At 33.7% G+C, this 19666-nt stretch overlaps 1 protein-coding gene across 3 annotated transcripts; it reads right to left on the bottom strand.

Annotated features, from left to right (window-relative positions):
* Window positions 1-780: 780 nt before the first annotated feature.
* LOC113728846 (beta-glucosidase 12-like) lies at window positions 781-18232 on the bottom strand. Of its 3 annotated transcripts, none has more exons than XM_072080194.1 (13): window positions 18060-18232; window positions 17698-17767; window positions 16780-16838; window positions 14728-14803; window positions 14236-14313; window positions 14050-14137; window positions 11778-12033; window positions 11324-11439; window positions 2202-2419; window positions 2062-2093; window positions 1858-1960; window positions 1674-1776; window positions 781-1137 (listed from the first exon to the last, which is right to left on the bottom strand). In XM_072080194.1, exons 1-13 carry the CDS (start codon window positions 18198-18200, stop codon window positions 969-971), a joined length of 1509 nt encoding a protein of 502 aa, XP_071936295.1. In that variant the 5' UTR covers window positions 18201-18232; the 3' UTR covers window positions 781-968. The 3 variants fall into 3 exon arrangements, with proteins under 3 accessions (XP_071936295.1, XP_071936296.1, XP_071936297.1); XM_072080195.1 differs by lacking the exons at window positions 11778-12033; window positions 14050-14137; window positions 14236-14313; ... (2 more) ...; window positions 17698-17767; window positions 18060-18232 and adding exons at window positions 2822-2937; window positions 3276-3531; window positions 4486-4573; ... (2 more) ...; window positions 7806-7864; window positions 8878-8947; XM_072080196.1 differs by lacking the exons at window positions 11324-11439; window positions 11778-12033; window positions 14050-14137; ... (3 more) ...; window positions 17698-17767; window positions 18060-18232 and adding exons at window positions 2822-2937; window positions 3276-3531; window positions 4486-4573; ... (1 more) ...; window positions 5173-5248; window positions 5484-5655.
* Window positions 18233-19666: the final 1434 nt, after the last annotated feature.

Here is a 19666-nt window from a genome sequence, read left to right as displayed (position 1 = left end):
AGTTGTTAAGTTTTATATAAATGTGTTATCACTAAAGTTTAATCAAATGTGATGGTACAATGGTTACTACTCTGGACTTCTATAGCAAAGGTCCCAAGTTTGATCCTTTGCAACATAGAATTTAGCATTTTGCAAAACTTAAAAAAAGATTGAGGGGAAAACTGAAAATCGGGAATTACCGGTTTGATTGGGTTTACCGGTTTTGACGAGTTCGACCGGTCTTGACTGATTTATTTGTCACTTTCGATTTTAGTATAGAATTGGATCGGTGTTATGGTCGGTTCACGATTTAACCGGTCGAACTGGCGATCCGATTCGATTTTAAAAACACTGATTGATTGTTAGAGCATCTCTTATTGGTTTTTTATTTTTATTTTTTTTAGTTTTGTCCGACAAGTTATGCCATAGGATTATGATAGTAATAACATAGATGGAATTGTTAGTGGCGGTGTGGCTCTAGTGGTAGAAACAAAAGAGTCTTAGAGAGTTTTCTATTGTTTTTTTAACCCTTCCAGGCGGCAACCTGTGCAGCGGTAATAGTGGTGGACTTGTAGCTGTTGTAGAGGCAAAAAGATGATAGTGTTAGTGGTTTTGGTGGTACAAAGAAGAATGTAAGAGAGTATTTTCTTTTCTTTTTTTTAACGAGAAGGGTAATACAGGATTTTCATATAAATTTGTGTAATTTCGAAGATTTTATTATCCAAACAATAAATATGAGGAGGTTAGTGTAATTTTTAAAATTAGAGAAGGGTTAGGTGATCCAAAATAAAATGCAGAATATTTGGTAAGTCCAGTAGTAGGATAATATTGCAATTGGATATTTATTTGCACATTCTGATTGCTTCCCCCAAAAAGAGGAAAGAAGAAATACTTCTTAAATATAGTTATGGGAAAAATATTTTTTTCTGAAATGCCCAAGCTATTTCTGGATCCACTCAAAAGTGCATCATATCAAAGTAGCCGTCTTTTTACTTGCGGAGAAATTTCTTGAACCAGAGGGCAGAGCTTTTGGGATATCTTTTCAGTCCATCTTCGAAATCCACATAGCATATACCGAACCTCAAGGTATAACCGAAGCCCCATTCGAAATCGTCAAGAAATGACCAAGCAAAGAAACCCTTTACATTCACTCCCAATCTGCCAAGATTACGATTGATTTCTTATCAAAATAAGCACCTTGTAAAGTTACAAAAACAAATAAAAAGATAAATAAAAGTACCATTATAACATCACTAGGCAACAAGACGGCTACTTTTTTTTTTTTTTTTAAAAGTATTTACATTTTGCTAAAATTAGAATTTGTAAAGTACTATTTAGTTGACATCTAATACGGTAGTATGGTTTGGAATAAAATTTTGGCTTGGGTTTTGTTTGATTAGATGTAAAGTTACGTGAGAAAGTCAGGTGAAGGAAAATCGAGCAAAGAAAAGAAAAGTCACTTTCTTATACATGTTTGATTGACAAGAAAAATTTTGGGCGAAATAGATAGTGGCGGTTATTATAAATAGTACGTGTAACTAATAATTTTCCTCCAAAGTCTTGCAAACTTTGTAGAAGACAAAATGTAGAAAAGTGAGGAAAAGTGTAGGTAAATTTTATAACTTTTCTGCTAATTTCCTCCGCTTTTCCCATACTTTTAATTGCAAACAACAACCAAAAGCAAGGAGACTCACTTCATGGCTTCTTGAACAGCCAAAAGATGGCGATGGTAGAAATCAACTCGTTGGAAATCCTTGATACTTTTTATTCGTGTGCTATTATTTGCATCACCAATCCCTGAAAATAATCAGAGCAATCAAGAGAGAACAAAAAGATAAAAGAGAAGCAAAGGCTTTAATAATAGATTGTCTTATGTACCATTCTCCGTGATATAAATTGTGGGATTATTGTAGTTTTTCTTGGTGTATTCAAGAAGATCTCGAAGTCCCTTTGGATAGACATAGAAGATACTGACTCCAGTCTACAATGAATTTTCAGAAAAATATTAAATATTTTTCCATGTAAAACAGGGAATGTGTAGTTGGGATTTGGAAAAATCTAGAAATTATCAGCCAGACATACCGGATCACCTAGGAACTTTCCATTCCTTTCCGCTGGAAACGAAGAAAATAATCAAGAATTTGTATAGCATAATTCATAAATTGGAAGAATTAACTGTGGTTTTGTGGCAAAAATATCAGATTATCAGCCATAGAACTTACAAGTGAGGTTGACTAGAGGATCTGTAGAGCTGCTAACGTTGATATTATTCTGAGAGGCAATATTAATTGCATATTTTGCTGTATAATAATTCAGTCCAAGAAAGTCGAAAGAACCCTTGATTATCTTAGATTGCTCCGGGGTAAATTTGGGCAAACGATTCTTAACAAGTTTATGCATGCTTGCAGGATAATCTCCATATATCAATGGATGTATAAACCTGCGAAACCATCACAAATCCATGATACATTGTTAGCAAGCATGTATAGATAAGATTGCTTAGACAAGATAGATGAAGCACCAAAAGTTTATGTTCTAAATTAATTTATTTTAAGAACTATTATTTATCTTTTCTTGACAAAATGCCAGCCCTGAATTTTGAATTGTAGAAGCATTAGTATTACCGCTAATTTGGATGTCTTGTCTTACAACTATAGTTTTTAGTCAATGTAAATTTCAGATAAATACCTGTACTACTTTTTGCTTACTAGAGAGAAAATGGAAAAGAGCAAACAATAAATCTCGAACAGGAATACAATTCCTATTCCTTGAAGTTGACGATTGACTCAGTTGAACCAGAAAGAATTCAATGTTTGCAAAGAGAATTGTTGTCCAAACTCACCATCCATACATAAAATCAAGAGCTCTTTGTGTTGCAAGAATGTCAAGCTTGCTACTAGAGTACGGTACTATCCAGTGCGACACCAATGTAATCCCTATCTCTCCTTTTTGAGTTGCCTGCAAATTGAAGTTTCAATCATGCATTTAACATCTACTCATGTACAGAAATTACCTTCACTAATATGATTTCAGGGTTCATGGGATTGATACAAAATTGGCGATGCATGCTGAAGATTAAAGAACCTGTGTTCATTGAGGGTTAACTAAGAGTCTTAACTTGTAACGTAGAGATGCTCTTTTTATGTGAGACGTCTTTCAAAAACAAAATTGAGACGTCAAATGCGCCAAAATGAACATTAGTTCAAACGAGCCAACAAACAAATTCTAGCATTAAATAGTATCAATGATTTTTAGATAGTTAATTAGCTACGGGAACGAGAAATGACATTGCTGACCTGGTATTTTTCTCTGTATAATTTTACAGCTGCTGCATGACAAAGAAGCATATGGTGTCCGACTATATAAGGCTCAGTTGCTGAATTTCCTGCTGGGCAATCGTTGTTTAGCCAAGCAGAGCAGCGACCGGGAGCCAGAGTTCCCCCATCATAACCTCCATTACTGAAAATATATGGCTCGTTCATGGTAATCCAATGCTTCACTCGATCACCAAATTCCTTGAAACACAGCTCTACAAAATCTAAGTAGTCATCCCTGGAAATATGATTGGAATTGGGTTTTTTTAATTTGCTATATATAACTTTTTCAAATACATTTGATAGGGTCGGATTTATAGTACTTTTCTACAAGTGAACCAATTATTTATTGTGGTTTGTAAGCTTACTTTGAATACATATATCATTTGAGTTGTTGTCGGTTGGTGCAAGTGAAGTTCACAATTGATCAAGTATTGGACTGTAAATGCAACAAAAGTGGAAGGAATAAAAGCAAACGAGCGTTTGCCTGGACTAAAAGGATCCGCGGACGGATCCATAGCGATCCGCGCGCAGATCCTCAATAACCGGCGCCAGTCTTTAATTTGGTCTTCTCGCCGTTATTCTTCTGGTTTTGGCCGCTTTTGAGTTTCGATACAACTCCAGTGCCGGAGTTTAGGCTGGAGTTCATGGCGGAGTTCATCGGGAAAGTACACCGACTCGCTTTCTTCAGTTTTAAGAAACCTATTCCTTTTGGAATTCAACTAGGACTTGAAGAGGCTATGAATAAGAGTACTTAGGACGTTTTTTGGGGTTAGAAAATATTAGCCTAGTTTAGTTCTAATATCTTTTCAGTGTCATTCGAAATTTAAATAAAAAATGATTCCTAATACATTGCATATTAGCCATTCGAAATCATCAAGTCCAAATCCAATCTTGGCCAACTATTGTAAATTGGATTAGCCCATCCTAAAATAGGGAGCAGGCAAGGGTTAAAAGATAGGATTGGGCTTATCTGACGCTATTTGATACCATAAATAATTGATTGCTGTGTTTCTCATGAATGCTGCATCCAGATTGCAAAAAATCTTTTTTTTTTTTAACAAAGAATAGCAATTTTATTAACCAGATTGGAAAAACTCATAGTTATAAATAACTTTTAGATTAAATGATGTAGTAGCTTCGGCCTCCATTAGCTAAAAAAGAGTTCGAACTTCCATTAGCTTTTACTTACACAATGAGAGGGCTTAAAAAGCTGTGGTACTCGTCTTCAAGTGCTTGGGGAACGTCCCAATGGAAGATTGTCACGAAGGGCTTTATACCTAAGTACGATATTAGGAAAAATTGTTAATAAGTAACTCAATAAAGAAAAATTGTTTGTTCCACGGAAGTGGTTAAAGAACGAAAATTAGTTAGCGAACCATTTGATATGAGCTCATTGATGAGATTGTTGTAGAAAGCTACGCCTTCCTTGTTAATACCTCCACTTAGCTTCCCACCTGAAAATGTGAATAACAAAAATGATGAGTAATAAGAGTAAACTTATAAGCTATAAATAACCAAGCCAATTTTGATCAATAAATTTTACTCGTACATCTACCATACACTTAATTTGCTATGTAAAATTACAAATATAATGGTCCCATGCATATAGACAATCAGTCAGTTTATTAGTTTGACTTTGCTTTTCAAGAGATTGACGCTCGAGAATCTTATTATTCCGTCTGCTTTGAACACACATTAGACAAACCGTGGCTTAATTATACATCAAATTATTCTGAATATGACTGTTGAACTTTGTTATGGTGCGTCACAAGATAAAGTAAGAATGATTGAATGAGTTAGAAAATGAACAAATTCGATTGGCTATTGGCCTATAGCCAAGCCAATTTTGAGCAATAGTTTTTGTTGTATGTCTTACGAGGCAATATTCTGGGCCAGGAGAAGGAAAATCTGAAAGCATCCAGTCCAATAAACTTCATCAATTTGACATCATCCTGTTGCCAATACATTAAAAGAAAAAAAAAGGCGATAATCAGATGGCATGCATATCACTTGTGAATAAGCAATTAGTTTGAACTAAAAATGAAAAATCAAAATAGCAATATGAAGAAAACTTAGAAGCATTTAACTAAATTGTTCAACTACTTGAGACTGAAGTAGTATTTAACAAGCGCATATAGGAAGAAGAAACTTTTAATTACTTGTAAGGCAATAAGGCAAGAAACATACCATTACTAACTTTCTGATGTGGTACATATATATATATATTGACCCTCTCCGATCAGCAGTTGTTTTGCATTACAAACACCAGTCAAGCTGTCCTAACTAGTGGAAGGTGTTCGGTTCCCATCCCCTCCTTGTATCCGCCCTTTTGAGTCCCATGATGGTACTCATAGAGTTCCTACGTGACCTATTATTTACGGTTATAAATAGTTGAGTCCAGTCAAATTCTTGTTTAATTAAACAGAGCTTGATTCAATTTTATCAGTTGTAAACTTGATCAAGCTTTTACTGTAAAACTCAAGCTCGACCTTAAAATTCGTTTTGAACTTAGTTGAGATCAAATTAAAAGTTGTAGTATCTTTTAAAATGGATAAAATAGATATTTTACTCCAATAAATAATAAAGTATGGGAGACATTTATGCAATTTAAATACTAATAAAAATTAATTAAAAATATATAAAATCGAGCAAGCTCGACGCAGCAATATGAGTCAAGTATATTTACACTGTGACATTACTCGATAGTCTTGCTAAAATGACCCGAACTCAAAATTAATCGAGTTCCAATCCAGTTTTGACGGACACAACTGACAATTGCTGGCCAGCCAGCTCTAATTGCTTGCAAGTTGCAGGGGACCTGCAGCCGTACTTTTCCCATTGTCTCCTTTTAACGTCAATGATGGAACCCTCGGGTAGATGGTGCGTAGTATTCATTTCATTGACAATTAGGTAGATTACGACACATTTATGTGCTTGGGCTCAAATGAAAAGGCACTGAATCTTATTTTTAGTTATTGTTGGTACAGAAATAGATGATCTCATAAAAAAATAGTTACATCTGATATGAGGCAAGTCTCTATCGGATAATGCGAAGCAACTAGTAACTTGTGTAGAAAGAATGTTTGTGTTTTTTTGTGGGGTACAAAAAGTTACGGTAATTAGATAGATTTCGTTTATATGTAAATTACAAAAATGAATAGAAAAACTGAAAAATAGCTTTTTAAATTTTCATATCTGAAAAAATTTGAAGATATATTTTCGTATAATCACAAATTATTTGTTACAGTGTTTTTTTCCTCATGTATTTAATTTTTTTTTCTATTTCCCTTGAATAAGCTTTTAAGGTGATTAATAAAAGTTTTTTGAGTTTATTCTCTAGAATCAAAGAAATGATTATAAAAAACTATTTTGTCATCAGATTCAATATCTTTTAAAACGAACTGTCTGAACTTGTTTGGATTGTAATTTTTTTTTTATGTTTTTTGAACATGTTTTTAATTATTTTTTCTCCAGGTACCAAATCAAATGAGCTCTCTATAGCCTTGTAAAACAATATTTTTAGTAGTAAATAACAGAGCCATTTACTTGAAACAATAAAAAATGATAGAAGAAAAAAAGAGGCATTTTGTTGATCTTTGCATGTTAATTTGTTGTGTTTACTAATAGTATTTTACTTTAATTTCCACGTTAATACATAGTTGTCTCACAAAAAAAAAAAGAAGAAGAAGAAATGCAATAAAAAAAAAATCCATGTCAATTTTCTAGATTGGGACAACTAGCTTATTCATGGTACTTTTATGGACGCATGAATTGTGTAACTAAGGTGTCTGGATGCAGAAAACTGGGTATCCAATAGACTTTTAGCTCTAATGGGATCTTCAATTATTTTCTATCACAAATCACAATCATATGATCCAGAACTTAACAACCAGTAATAAGAGAAGTGCCTACTACCTACTACTAGATATATATTTTCCATGCTTTGAGTTGGATTTGTAGCTTGTCCCTCTATTATTCTTTTATGTTTTCACATTATTTGTCCGGTGGACGGTGGCTTCATCTCCACTTGATAATTCCTTAGGGTATAATATTTTTTGGAAGTTTGAGGGCCATATAACCTTGCACTAATTGTCAATTAGGGACATTATTTATAGTAATTAATTGTAAGGCCAGAAGTAACTATGTCACCACTTGCGTATGTTGAAAAGTACTGTCTACCATACAATGATGTGATACAGTGCGTAAATTATCTACATGCATGACTTGAACGGTTCTTCGTCAAATTTTGTAATTCATAAACATGCAAAATGTATATCAAACTTAAAACGTCCTGAGTTTCAATCTTCCTTTCTTGGTTCTCTGTTTCTTAAATTCCACGTCTTCCCTGCTTAAAAATGTACGTCATGTTGAAAAGTTCAGCTAGGAAAAAAAAAATGAATGGCATGCAACAACAAATATTGTTGATTACTAGTTAATCAATCAACTCTCCCTCTTGTCTAGCATTAGTCAACATTATGTTCATACTTTTTTGCGACAATAATAATATACCTTGTATCGATGATAAAAGTCTTCGGCAACATCACCATTACTCCCATTCAAGATTTTCCCTGAAAAAAAAGTTCTAACGTTTGAGAAAAAGTATGCTTGAGATGTCACATGAATTATCGGCATCAGGCAAAGACTCTAAGGCTTGCACATTTAACATTGCATTTATTATGGAATTATTTCCTGATAATTCTAATCTTCAGGGATGTGGATTCTCAATGCTTTTGCTTATAGCCCATGTATGCTAATTGGATGTGATTAAAGCAGATTGGATTAACAAGGGCAGAGAAGAGACTCCAGATCTGGCATTTGCTGCCTCGTCGTGTTGTTACAATTGTTACAACATTGCTACCTTGTGTTTGTATCAATTCTGTGTACTGATTTGCCATTGCAATCCTCAGTGCATTGCAAATTATTTCTTTTCTTCATATTTTTAAGCTGTTAGATTACCATAGAAAGAAAGACATTAGTTTTTTTTTTTTTTATTTGTAGGTGTTAATTCAACATATTTTTATCAGTTCTTTGCTAACAATACAATTAAGGCGTGAATTTAGGACAAAGAGGGTAGATTTAGCATTGCCCTTCATTGTACTTTTTGACCTCATAAAAAAAAAGGGAAAGTAGCAAGCACTTCTTTTTTTTACAGTAAACCACTCAGGTAAATGCAGTACAATAAATGCTTTAATTAGTTGAAGCACTGGTTAGAGAAGTTCGTAACAAAAATTGTGGTTTCGTATTCAATTGAGCATCAGTGTCACATATACAGACCTGGATATTTATGGGTAATTGGATAAGTTTAAAATCATTAAACTTAGAGGACCAAATAGGCTTTTTGCCCTTTCTTCATATTTTTAAGCTGTATGATTACCTTAAAAAGAAAGAGGGTAGATTTAGCATTTCCTTTCATTGTACTTTTTGACCTCATCAAAAAAAAAGGGAAAGTAGCAAGCACTTCTTTTTTTACAGTAAACCACTCAGGTAAATGCAGTACAGATGAAAAAGTAAATGCGTTAATTCGTAAAAAAAATTGTGGTTTCATATTGAATTGAGCATCAGTGTCGTCACACATACAGACCTGGATATTTATGGGTAAATGTATCCCAGATACTTGGACCTTTCCCACCTTCAAATGCTGCACCTTCGTACTGGAACAAGAAAAGATAAACATTCACAGTTTGGATTACCATTAGGATAAATGCACATAAGGAAATAAAAATTTAAAATACATTTTTTTTTTCATTTCAAAAAGAAAAAAATGGCAAAAGTATAGGGACTGCAAAAATGGGACTGGCAATTTTTTTTTTCTTGAAGTAAACACAAGATACCAAGTTTAGTGTTCGAATTCTGTGTGTCTGACTACTGGAAGTGAAAAGAATGAAAAAAAAGGGTGGTTCCTCAGTCTTCTGTCTTCTGTCTTCTATTTATGGAACCTTATGACGTAACTTTTATGTCTATTTCTGGATCACAATAAATTTTTAAACGTGTTTAATGCATCAAAGTGGAACTTCATTATATATATAAATGCTTGGAGGAGATTTTTTTTTTTTTTTTTGGTTGGCAAATCCCGTATACAGGGGAGCGATGCCAACTCTAAGTAAACTGTGAAACTCTTATTTTCGTTGCCTAAAGATTTGCTCTTTTAATAACCCACTAGACAGAAACTCTTATTTTTCTTGCCTTTCGTCTACGACAGTACAATCAGAGTTGGTGCAAGTATATAGTATCTAACAATCTAAAAGGAGAGTTGCCTGGATGAATGGTAAGAGAGTGTTTGCGTTGGTATTGGTTGATATGTTCAGGTTATTGCGGCCTATTTGCATCACTCTATTTGCAGCTCCTCACGTCACTAGGTTTAGCCTTAGTAGTTCTTCATTTTTCGCTAATGCTATTTCCTGTTTCTCCCTTACTTAGGAGACCAAAAGATGCATGCTATAGTTGTGCGGTTCCTTTGTAATTTATTTGGCTAAGTGCTCATATTATTGTTCTAAAAAATTTGCAAAAATAAGATTCTGACAGGGTTGTAGTACGAAACTATAGCTATTGAGCTTAGTAAAAAAAAAAATGATTTTTTTTTTAAATTTTGGGGCTTCTAAGCTGACAAAGCCCGGCAGCCCAGATGCAACCTTTTAAAAAAAAAATTAAGATGGCTGCCGGCCTGTGCCATCATGGAAGGCGGGAAAAAAAAAAAAAACGACTGCGGCAATGTGTCAGATATTGGAAGTTGACAAACTCCATGGTTAATTATTTTGCTTCCATTATTACTCTCGACGCATTCTAGTCTGATATGGATATCTAACTAATCCCAGATTGTAACCAAATGCCCGGCAATTGAAAACCTTTTGATTTTTTCCCAAAAAAAAAAAATCTTTTGGTATACAATGGTATATTAGCATAAATCATTTTTGCCCATTGAACTATTATACCGACCTTACAATTTTTTCGCAACAGCTGCACTACACTACGGAAATTGTTACGTCCAGTTATTGTGCTCATTATTATTATTATTATTATTATTTGTTAGTTTTATCTTATTAGTTTATTTCTTTTAATTTGTTAATTTGCTCATTTTTCATCATTACTAATTTGTAACAAGTTATTGCCTCTTTCCCTACCTTTCCAAAATGAAATTTTAAATTTACACATGAAAAAAATACTAGGGGTTCAAAATTTTGCATTAAGTTTTTATGTTAACTTTTATAATACTTAGTTCAAATTTTTATATTCTTATTATTCAATTATTAAATAGTATGTAATTTTATGACAAAAAGTACGGATAAAAAAAATAATAATTAGGCTTATTAAACATTATAAGTAAATATTTAAAACTAATGACTGGTGCAAAAGATGGTGTAAACTGATAATTTAATTAACAAAAATGAATTTAAATGAGTTTACAAAAATGAATTCATGCAGATTGATGGGTTAACTTTGAATAAATCTAGAACCATGGAGAATCCACAATCCATCCCCACATATGATACTGGAAGCAACTGCAGGAACCATCAGAATGGGGACCCATCATCTAATATCCCCACATAACTTTTTTTTTTTTTTTTTTTTTTGGGCTTTAGATGATAGCTGTCGGCTTGTGTTTTAAGAAAAAGTTGCACGTGACTGCTGGGCTGATAAATTTTTTAAAAAAATTATTTTTACTTCTAGGCTGACTAGATAAGATTGCTTAGACAAGATAGATGAAGCACCAAAAGTTTATGTTCTAATTTAATTTATTTTAAGAACTATTATTTATTTTTTCTTGACAAAATGCCAGCCCTGAATTTTGAATTGTAGAATCATTAGTATTACCACTAATTTGGATGTCTTGTCTTACAACTATAGTTTTTAGTCAATGTAAATTTCAGATAAATACCTGTACTACTTTGTGCTGCCTAGATAGAAAATGGAAAAGAGCAAACAATAAATCTAGAACAGGAATACAATTCCTATTCCTTGAAGTTGACGATTGACGCAGTTGAACCAGAAAGAATTCAATGTTTGCAAAGAGAATTGTTGTCCAAACTCACCATCCATACATAAAATCAAGAGCTCTTTGTTTTGCAAGAATGTCAAGCTTGCTTCTAGAGTACGGTTCCATCCAGTGAGACACCAATGTAATCCCTATCTCTCCTTTTTGACTTGCCTGCAAATTGAAGTTTCAATCATGCATTTAACATCTACTCATGCACAGAAATTACCTTCACTAATATGATTTCAGGGTTCATGGGATTGATACAAAATTGGCGATGCATGCTGAAGATTAAAGAACCTATGTTCATTGAGGGTTAACTAAGAGTCTTAACTTGTAACGTAGAGATGCTCTTTTTATGTGAGACGTCTTTCAAAAACAAAATTGAGACGTCAAATGCGCCAAAATGAACATTAGTTCAAACGAGCCAACAAACAAATTCTAGCATTAATTAGTATCAATGATTTTTAGATAGTTAATTAGCTACGGGAACGAGAAATGACATTGCTGACCTGGTATTTTTCTCTGTATAATTTTACAGCTGCTGCATGACAAAGAAGCATTCGGTGTCCGACTATATAAGGCTCAGTTGCTGAATTTCCTGCTGGGCAATCGTTGTTTAGCCAAGCAGAGCAGCGACCGGGAGCCAGAGTTCCCCCATCATAACCTCCATTAATGAAAATATATGGCTCGTTCATGGTAATCCAATGCTTCACTCGATCACCAAATTCCTTGAAACACAGCTCTACAAAATCTAAGTAGTCATCCCTGGAAATATGATTGGAAAGGGTCGGAATTATAGTAGTTTTCTACAAGTGAACCAATTATTTATTGGGGTTTGTAAGCTTACTTTGAATATATATATATATATATCTCATTTGAGTTGTTGTCGGTTGGTGCAAGTGAAGTTCACAATTGATCAAGTATTGGACTGTAAATGCAATAAAAGTGGAAGGAATAAAAGCAAACGAGAGTTTGCCTGGATAAAAAGGATCTGCCGACGGATCCATAGCGATCCCAGCGCAGATCCTCAATAACCGGCGCCAGTCTTTAATTTGGTCTTCTCGTCGGTATTCTTCTGGTTCTGGCCACTTTTGAGTTTCGATACAACTCCGGTGCAGGACTGGAGTTCGTGGCGGAGTTCATGGCGAAAGTATGCCGACTCGCTTTCTTCAGTTTTAAGAAACCTATTCCTTTTGGAATTCAACTGGGACTTGAAGAGGCTATAAATAAGAGTACTTAGGACGTTTTTTGGGGTTAGAAAATATTAGCCTAGTTTAGTTCTAATATTTTTTCATAGTTTATTCTTGAGAAATCAAGATCAAACGTTGGCGAATCAAGGAGCACACAAGAAAGAGATCGGAGCAAGCAACTGAGAAGTTTTCTTTCTCTTATTCTCATCTTTGTATTAACTCTTTGAATTCATGGTTTTAATTTTCCAATTATATTGAACTAAATTTATTTCTAGGGTTAGGATTTTTATGAAGGAATCTGATTAATTTTTCTGGTTTAATTTCTTGTCTTTTACTGTGATTTATCTATCTTGATTTTAGTTACATGTTTATGCTTGATCACCATAAACATGATCTTTGGGTTCGTATTAAACTGGGAAGTAAGATACAGCCTTATAATAGATAAGCATACTTAATTTAATCATGAGAGTAGGTTAGGGTTTGTATAACCCACTTATATCACTAAAGTTCTTAAAGGATTTAATTGAATACTTGTGAGTTCGAAAGAGACATAAGATTTAATTAGGCACACTTTAGATGTATCGAGAGATAATATAAAATATAATTGTGTGATGCGTTCATGATTTATTAAGAAATTAACTAGATAATTGACTCAAATTTTGGATTAAAACCTAAAACCCTAGACTTCCATCTATTGTTTTCTCAACCACTTTCTAATTGAATTTTGCTTCTTAATCAGTGGTTTAATCCTTAAATTTGGCTTTTGCAATTCGTTAAAATAATTAAAGTAGGAGATTAACTCATTCCTGTGGGTTCGACCCTAAAATATTCCAAGTAATTTTGTCGACCCTGTACATTTATAGAAAGTTGTTGATCAATATTGTCATAGTTATAGGTGCAATTATCAATTAGTGAAAGTGGAATTTGTTATTTTATCTTTTTTGGATAAAGGCAAAATATGCTTATTTGACATCGTGTCAATTTCTTAGTAGATTGCTCCCATTAATAGTTGGAATCAAAGTGCTTACTGGCGATCATGACATAACCATTTTTGTTTAGAAAATTGAACGTGGCTAATGTAGGCCATGCTCAAATTCATCTTCTGTATTGTCCTATTTGTGTTCTGGAAAAAGTGGATCAAGTTAGAAGGTCATGTTCTTAAGGTACATGGATGGTCATTTTCTTTAGACATAATATATGGATGCATTTTTTCATGAATCTAATGTCAAAACTCTTTCCTCAAAAGTAAAAATGAAACCGCAACAAGCTATTTCACCCACTAGTGATAGACGGCCTGCCCGGGATTGGGGTCTGGTGTGGTTGTAGGTGCAATTGTATCGTACAATTGACTCCCTTAATTACCATAAGAGTCTAGAATTTGGGTTGTTCATTTGAAATTTGACGGTCCAAATTTCATCTAGACCTTGATAGTAAATTTGGACCATCAACTATTGCCTACGATTGCACCTAGATCCGCCTATGTGAGGTTGGAAAAACTCATAGTTATAAATAATTTTTAGATTAAATGATGTAATAGCTTCGACCTCCATTAGCTAAAAAAGAGTTCGAACTTCCATTAGCTTTTACTTACACAATGAGAGGGCTTAAAAAGCTGTGGTACTCGTCTTCAAGTGCTTGGGGAACGTCCCAATGGAAGATTGTCACGAAGGGCTTTATACCTAAGTACGATATTAGGAAAAATTGTTAATAAGTAACTCAATAAAGAAAAATGTTTGTTCCACGGAAGCGGTTAACGAACGAAAATTAGCTAACGAACCATTTGATATGAGCTCATTGATGAGATTGTTGTAGAAAGCTACGCCTTCCTTGTTAACACCTCCACTTAGCTTCCCGCCTGAAAATGTGAATAACAAAAATGACGAGTAAACTTATAAGCTATAAATAATCAAACCAATTTTGATCAATAATTTTTATTTGTACATCTATCGTGCACTTAATTTGCTATGTAAAATTGCAAATATAGTGGTCCCCATGTATATAGACAATCAGATAGTTTATTAGCTTGACTTTGCTTTTCAAAAGACTAAAACTCGGCAATCTTATTATTCCGTCTGCTTTGAACACACATTAGACAAACCGCTTAATTATTATACATCAAATTATTCTGAATCTGACTATTGAACTTTGTTATGGTGCGTCACAAGAAGAAGTACGAATGATTCAATGAGTTGGAAAATGAACAAATTTGATGGGCTATTGGCCTATAGCCACGCCAATTTTGAGCAATAGTTTTTGTGGTATGTCTTACGAGGCAATATTCTGGGCCAGGAGATGGAAAATCTGAAAGCATCCAGTCCAATAAACTTCATCAATTTGACATCATCCTGTTGCCAATACATTAAAAGGGAAAAAAAAAAAAAGGCGATAATCAGATGGCGTGCAAATTACTTGTGAATAAGCACTTAATTTGAACTAAAAATGAAAAATCAAAATAGCAATCTCAAGAAAACTTAGAAGCAGACTACATTGTTCAACTACTTGAGACTGAAGTAGTATTTAGCAAGCGTATATAGGAAGAAGAAACTTTTAATTACTTGTAAGACAATAAGGCATGAAACATACCATTACTAACTTTCCGATGTGGTACATATATATATAGACCAGTCAAGTTGTCCCAACTAGTGGAAGGTGTTCAGTTCCCATCCCCTCCTTGTATCCGCCCTTTTGAGTCCCATGATGGTACTCATAGGTAGGGCTCTACGTGTCCTCTTATTTACGGTTATAAATAGGTGAGTCTAGTCAAATTTTAGTTTAATTAAGCAGAGTTTGATTCAATTTTTTCAGATATAAACTTTTTTTTGTTGTCAAACGTTCAGATATAAACTTGATCAAGTTTTTACTGTAAAACTCAAGCACGATCTTAAACTTCGTTTTGAGCTTAGTTGAGATCAAATTAAAAGTTGTAGTATCTTTTAAAATGGATAAAGTAGGTATTTTACTCTAATAAATAATAAAGTGTGGGAGACATTTATGCAATTTAAATACTAATAAAAAATTAATTTAAAATATATAAAATCGAGCAAGTTTGACGCGCCAATATGAGCCAAGTATATTTACACTCGGACATAACTCGATAGTCTTGCTACAATGATCCGAACTCAAAATTAATCGAGCTCCAATCAAGTTTTGACGGACACAACTCGCAACTGCTCGAATTGCTTGCAAGTTGCAGCCGTACTCTTCCCCTTGTCAGTGTCCCGTGTGTCTCCTTTTAACGCCAATGATGGAACCCTTCCATCCGTAGGCGCGTAGTATTCATTGCATTGAGAATTACGTAGATTACGACACATTTATGTGCTCTGGCTCAAATGAAAAGGCAATTAATCTTATTTTTAGTTATTGTTGGTACAGAAATAGACGATCTCATAAAAAAATAGTTACATCCGATATGAGGCAAGTCTCTATCGGATAATGTGAAACAAAAAAGAATTTTTGAGGCCGTCATAAAAAAGAAATTTTTTTTGTGGGGTACAAAAAATTACGGTAATTAGATTGATTTCGTTTATATGTAAATTACAAAAATGAATAGAAAAAACTGAAAAATAGCTTATCAAAATTTCATATATAGAAAAATTTGAAGATATATTTTCATATAATCACAAATTATTTGTTACAGTGTTTTTTCCTCATGTATTTAATTTTTTTTCTATTTCCCTTGAATAAGCTTTTGAGGTGATTAATAAAAGTTTTTCGAGTTTATTCTCTAGAATCAAAGAAATGATTATAAAAAAAATTTTGTCATCAAGATTCAAAATTTTTTAAAACGAACTGTCTGGACTGATTGAAAATGCTCGTTTTCTTCAAAAGAACAAAAAAAAAAAAAAAAAAACTGTTTGGACTGATTTCGTACATCGTCTCAAACAAAATGCAATCATCCAATTGTGGCATTGATTGGTCCTAGACCATGTGCCATGTCCCCAGTCATTGCCCAACATTTGTACGTTGAAAAGTACTGTCTACCCTACAATGATGTGATACAGTCTGTAAATTATCTACATGCATGACTCTTGTCCGACTTGAAGGGCTCTTCGTCAAATTTTGTAATTCAAGGACAAGTAAAATGTGTATCAAACTTAACGTCAAGAGTTACTTTCCTTCTTAGTTCTTCCTTTTTATTTCTTAAACTCCACATCTTTTCTGCTTAAAAATATACGTCAAGCTGAAAAGTTCGGCTGGGAAAAGAAAATAAATAACATGCAACAACAAATATTGTTAATTACTAGTTAATCAATTAACTCTCCGTCTCGTCTAGTATTAATCAACATTATGTTCATACTTTTTTGTGATAATAATAATATACCTTGTATCGATGATAAAAGTCTTCGGCTACATCACCATTACTTCCATTCAAGATTTTCCCTGCAAAAAAAGTTCTAATGTTTGAGAAAAAGTGTGGTTAAGATGTCACATGAAGTGTCGGCAAAAGGCAAAGGCCCCGTTTGGACAGTCATTTTTCATCAAAAAATTGTGTCGTTTTCCGTGATCACATTTTTCTATTACCTTTTTTTCTCACATACATCAATTAGCTATAGTAATTTTTCTACAAAAAATCCTAGAAAATACAATCCAAACAAGGCCTTGGACTCTTAAGCTTGCACATATCACATTGCATTTATTACGGGATTATTTCCTGATAATTCTAATCTTCAGGGATGTGGATTCTCAATGCTTTTGCTTATAGCCCATGTATACTATTGGATGTGATAAAAGCAGATTGGATTAACAAGGGCAAAGAAGAGACTCCAAATCTGGCATTTGCTGCCTCGTGTTGTTACAATTGTTACAGCATTGCTACCTTGTGTTTGTATCAATTGTGCGTACTGATTTGCCATTGCAACCCTCAGTTTATTGCAAATTATTTCTTTTCTTCACATTTTTAAGCTGTTTGATTACCATAGAAAGAAAGACATTAGTTTTTTTTTTCATTTGTAGTTGTTAATTCAACATATTTTTATCAGTTCTTTGCTAACAATACAATTAAGGCTTGAGTTTAGGACAAAGAGGGTAGATTTAGCATTGCCCTTCATTGTACTTTTTGACCTCATCAAAAAAAAAAAGGAAAGTAGTAAGCGCTTCTTTTTTTACAGTAAACCACTCAGGTAAATGTAGTACAGATGAAAAAATATATGTTTTAATTAGTTGAAGCGCTGGTTAGAGAAGTTCGTAACAAAAATTGTGGTTTCATATTGAATTGAGCATTAGTGTCACATATACAGACCTGGATATTTATGGGTAAATGTATCCCAGATACTTGGACCTTTCCCACCTTCAAATGCTGCACCTTCATACTGGAACAAGAAAAGATAAACATTCACACTTTAAATTACCATTAGGATAAATGCACAAAAGGAAATAAAAATTTAAAATACAGTTTTTTTTTCATTTCAAAAAGAAAAAATTGGTAAAAGTACAGGGACTGCAAAAATGGGACTGGTAATTTTATTTTTTCGTGAAGTAAACACAGGATGCCAAATTCAGTTTTCGAATTCTATGTCTGACTATTGGAAGTGAAAAGAGTGCGGGAAGGGTGGAAAGTTAAAAGGAAAGAAAAAGGTGGTGAATTAACAAGATCAAGTGTACTTGATAGGCAGCTGAGGAAGCTCCAAATACAAAATCATCAGGAAAGCTGCTTCGATTGAATGAAGTTATGACAGTTCTTGCATTTAGGAGATGAAGGGGGAGTAGAAGAAGGGCAACCACAAAAGTGACTTGCATTGCCATAGCTAAGTGTGGTCTTGGAAGCTTTCGAGGTCCCCCCTCTTTAAATAGATGAGTTGGCCAATGGTTCCTGAGTCTTCTGTCTTCTATTTGTGGAACTTTATGACGTAACCTTAGTGTAATTTTATTAGTGTAAATTAGTGTAATTTTATTATGTTTTAACTAGTAAAAGGCAAAATTCTTGACTCTTACATTTCAATATAAATTTGATATGTTCTTAAGGTATCAAAAGCAAAAAAAAATTTTTTTTCGAAAGTTTATGCTTAATCTCAAGAGTTTTACATATTGTTTTTGTTAGGAAATTGGTTTAATTTCTTTTAGGTAGAATTCTTGTTTTATGTGGAAGTAACTAGTTTTCTAATTGGTTTTAGTTACTTGAAATATTAACCAAGCAATATTCTATTTAGTTTAGGATTAGAAGTTATTTCCTATTCTATGCAAGTCTAGGAATTAGAATTGGTGTCCTATTATTATTTGGGTTTTGGCTAAATAATGTTCTTTATAAATAGATGGGCTGATATAATACAAAGAGATACACAAAGGCATACAAGAGGCAACATGTAGCCTTATACATGGGGTGGTAAGAGACGGTTCTTGGAAGATGAGAGATGGTATACAAGGATTAGACTTGGGTTCAAGTTATATTCTTGTATAGGGTTTTCCTCTCATAATAAAGAATGGATTTTCTCTCCGTGGACGTAGACTCAATGGTAGAACCGAACCACATTAAATATTGTGTGTCATTTATCTTTCATACTTGTGACTTGTTTATCATTAAATTGTTGTGTACTTGATATCTCAATAGTTGTTTGTTCCGCGCTTGGATCCTGACAGTTTTGGGTAAAATACAAGGAACCCCCTTGTGGTTTCGCGAAAAGACACCTTACCCCCTTATTGTTTAAAAACCTCCACATAAACACCCTAAATTTCATAACTAAAGTGAAAATTACTTTCTGAACCGGCTGAGTTGCCGGCTGACTTTGTCAAAATCCTGTCCCTTATATCTATGAACTCCTTTGGCATCGATGCAATGTTCAACTCTCTCAGCGTTTTATCGAATCTCATGTTAATTTCCGGACACTGTCAATCACTTGATGCATATTATCACAACAACTCACAACACAAAGGTGCGTGCATGCGTGATTCGTTCTCCCTCTTCTAGACTAATTGTCTGTCTTCTTCCTCCCTCTTGTTCGTTCATTCATTCTTTTTTTTTTTTTGTTTAGAGACGTGCAGGTTGCGTTGCATTTTATGAGGAAGGGAAAATTTTCTTGGCTCAAGATTTTTGTGGAGAAGCCACTTGTTCAGTGTTACATTATTGTTTAGGGCTCCACCTCCACGTCCTTGCCGCTGAGAAATCAAGTTCAACAAAAGGCCCAGGTTTAATAAGTATCAGCTGCTGGCATTGTGATGCCAATCATGCAACTCAGCTCAATCATAAGCTCAATTATTGGCATGACATTGACAAA

The sequence above is a fragment of the Coffea arabica genome, chromosome 2e (genome assembly GCF_036785885.1).
Source record: "Coffea arabica cultivar ET-39 chromosome 2e, Coffea Arabica ET-39 HiFi, whole genome shotgun sequence".
Lineage (NCBI taxonomy): Eukaryota > Viridiplantae > Streptophyta > Magnoliopsida > Gentianales > Rubiaceae > Coffea > Coffea arabica.
The sequence above is the reverse complement of the archived record's forward strand: the minus strand, read 5'-3'. Positions and strand labels throughout refer to the sequence as shown.

What these genes read in the sequence shown, in the direction of transcription:
- LOC113728846 (XM_072080194.1), bottom strand. Translation starts at nt 18,200, where the DNA reads ATGGCAATGCAAGTCACTTTTGTGGTTGCCCTTCTTCTACTCCCCCTT. An exon ending in ACTTTTATCATCGATACAAG is followed by an intron (nt 14,804 to 16,779) that starts GTATATTATTAT and finishes TATTGGCAACAG; the next exon opens with GATGATGTCAAATTGATGAA. An exon ending in GAAAGTTCCTAGGTGATCCG is followed by an intron (nt 1,961 to 2,061) that starts GTATGTCTGGCT and finishes AATTCATTGTAG; the next exon opens with ACTGGAGTCAGTATCTTCTA.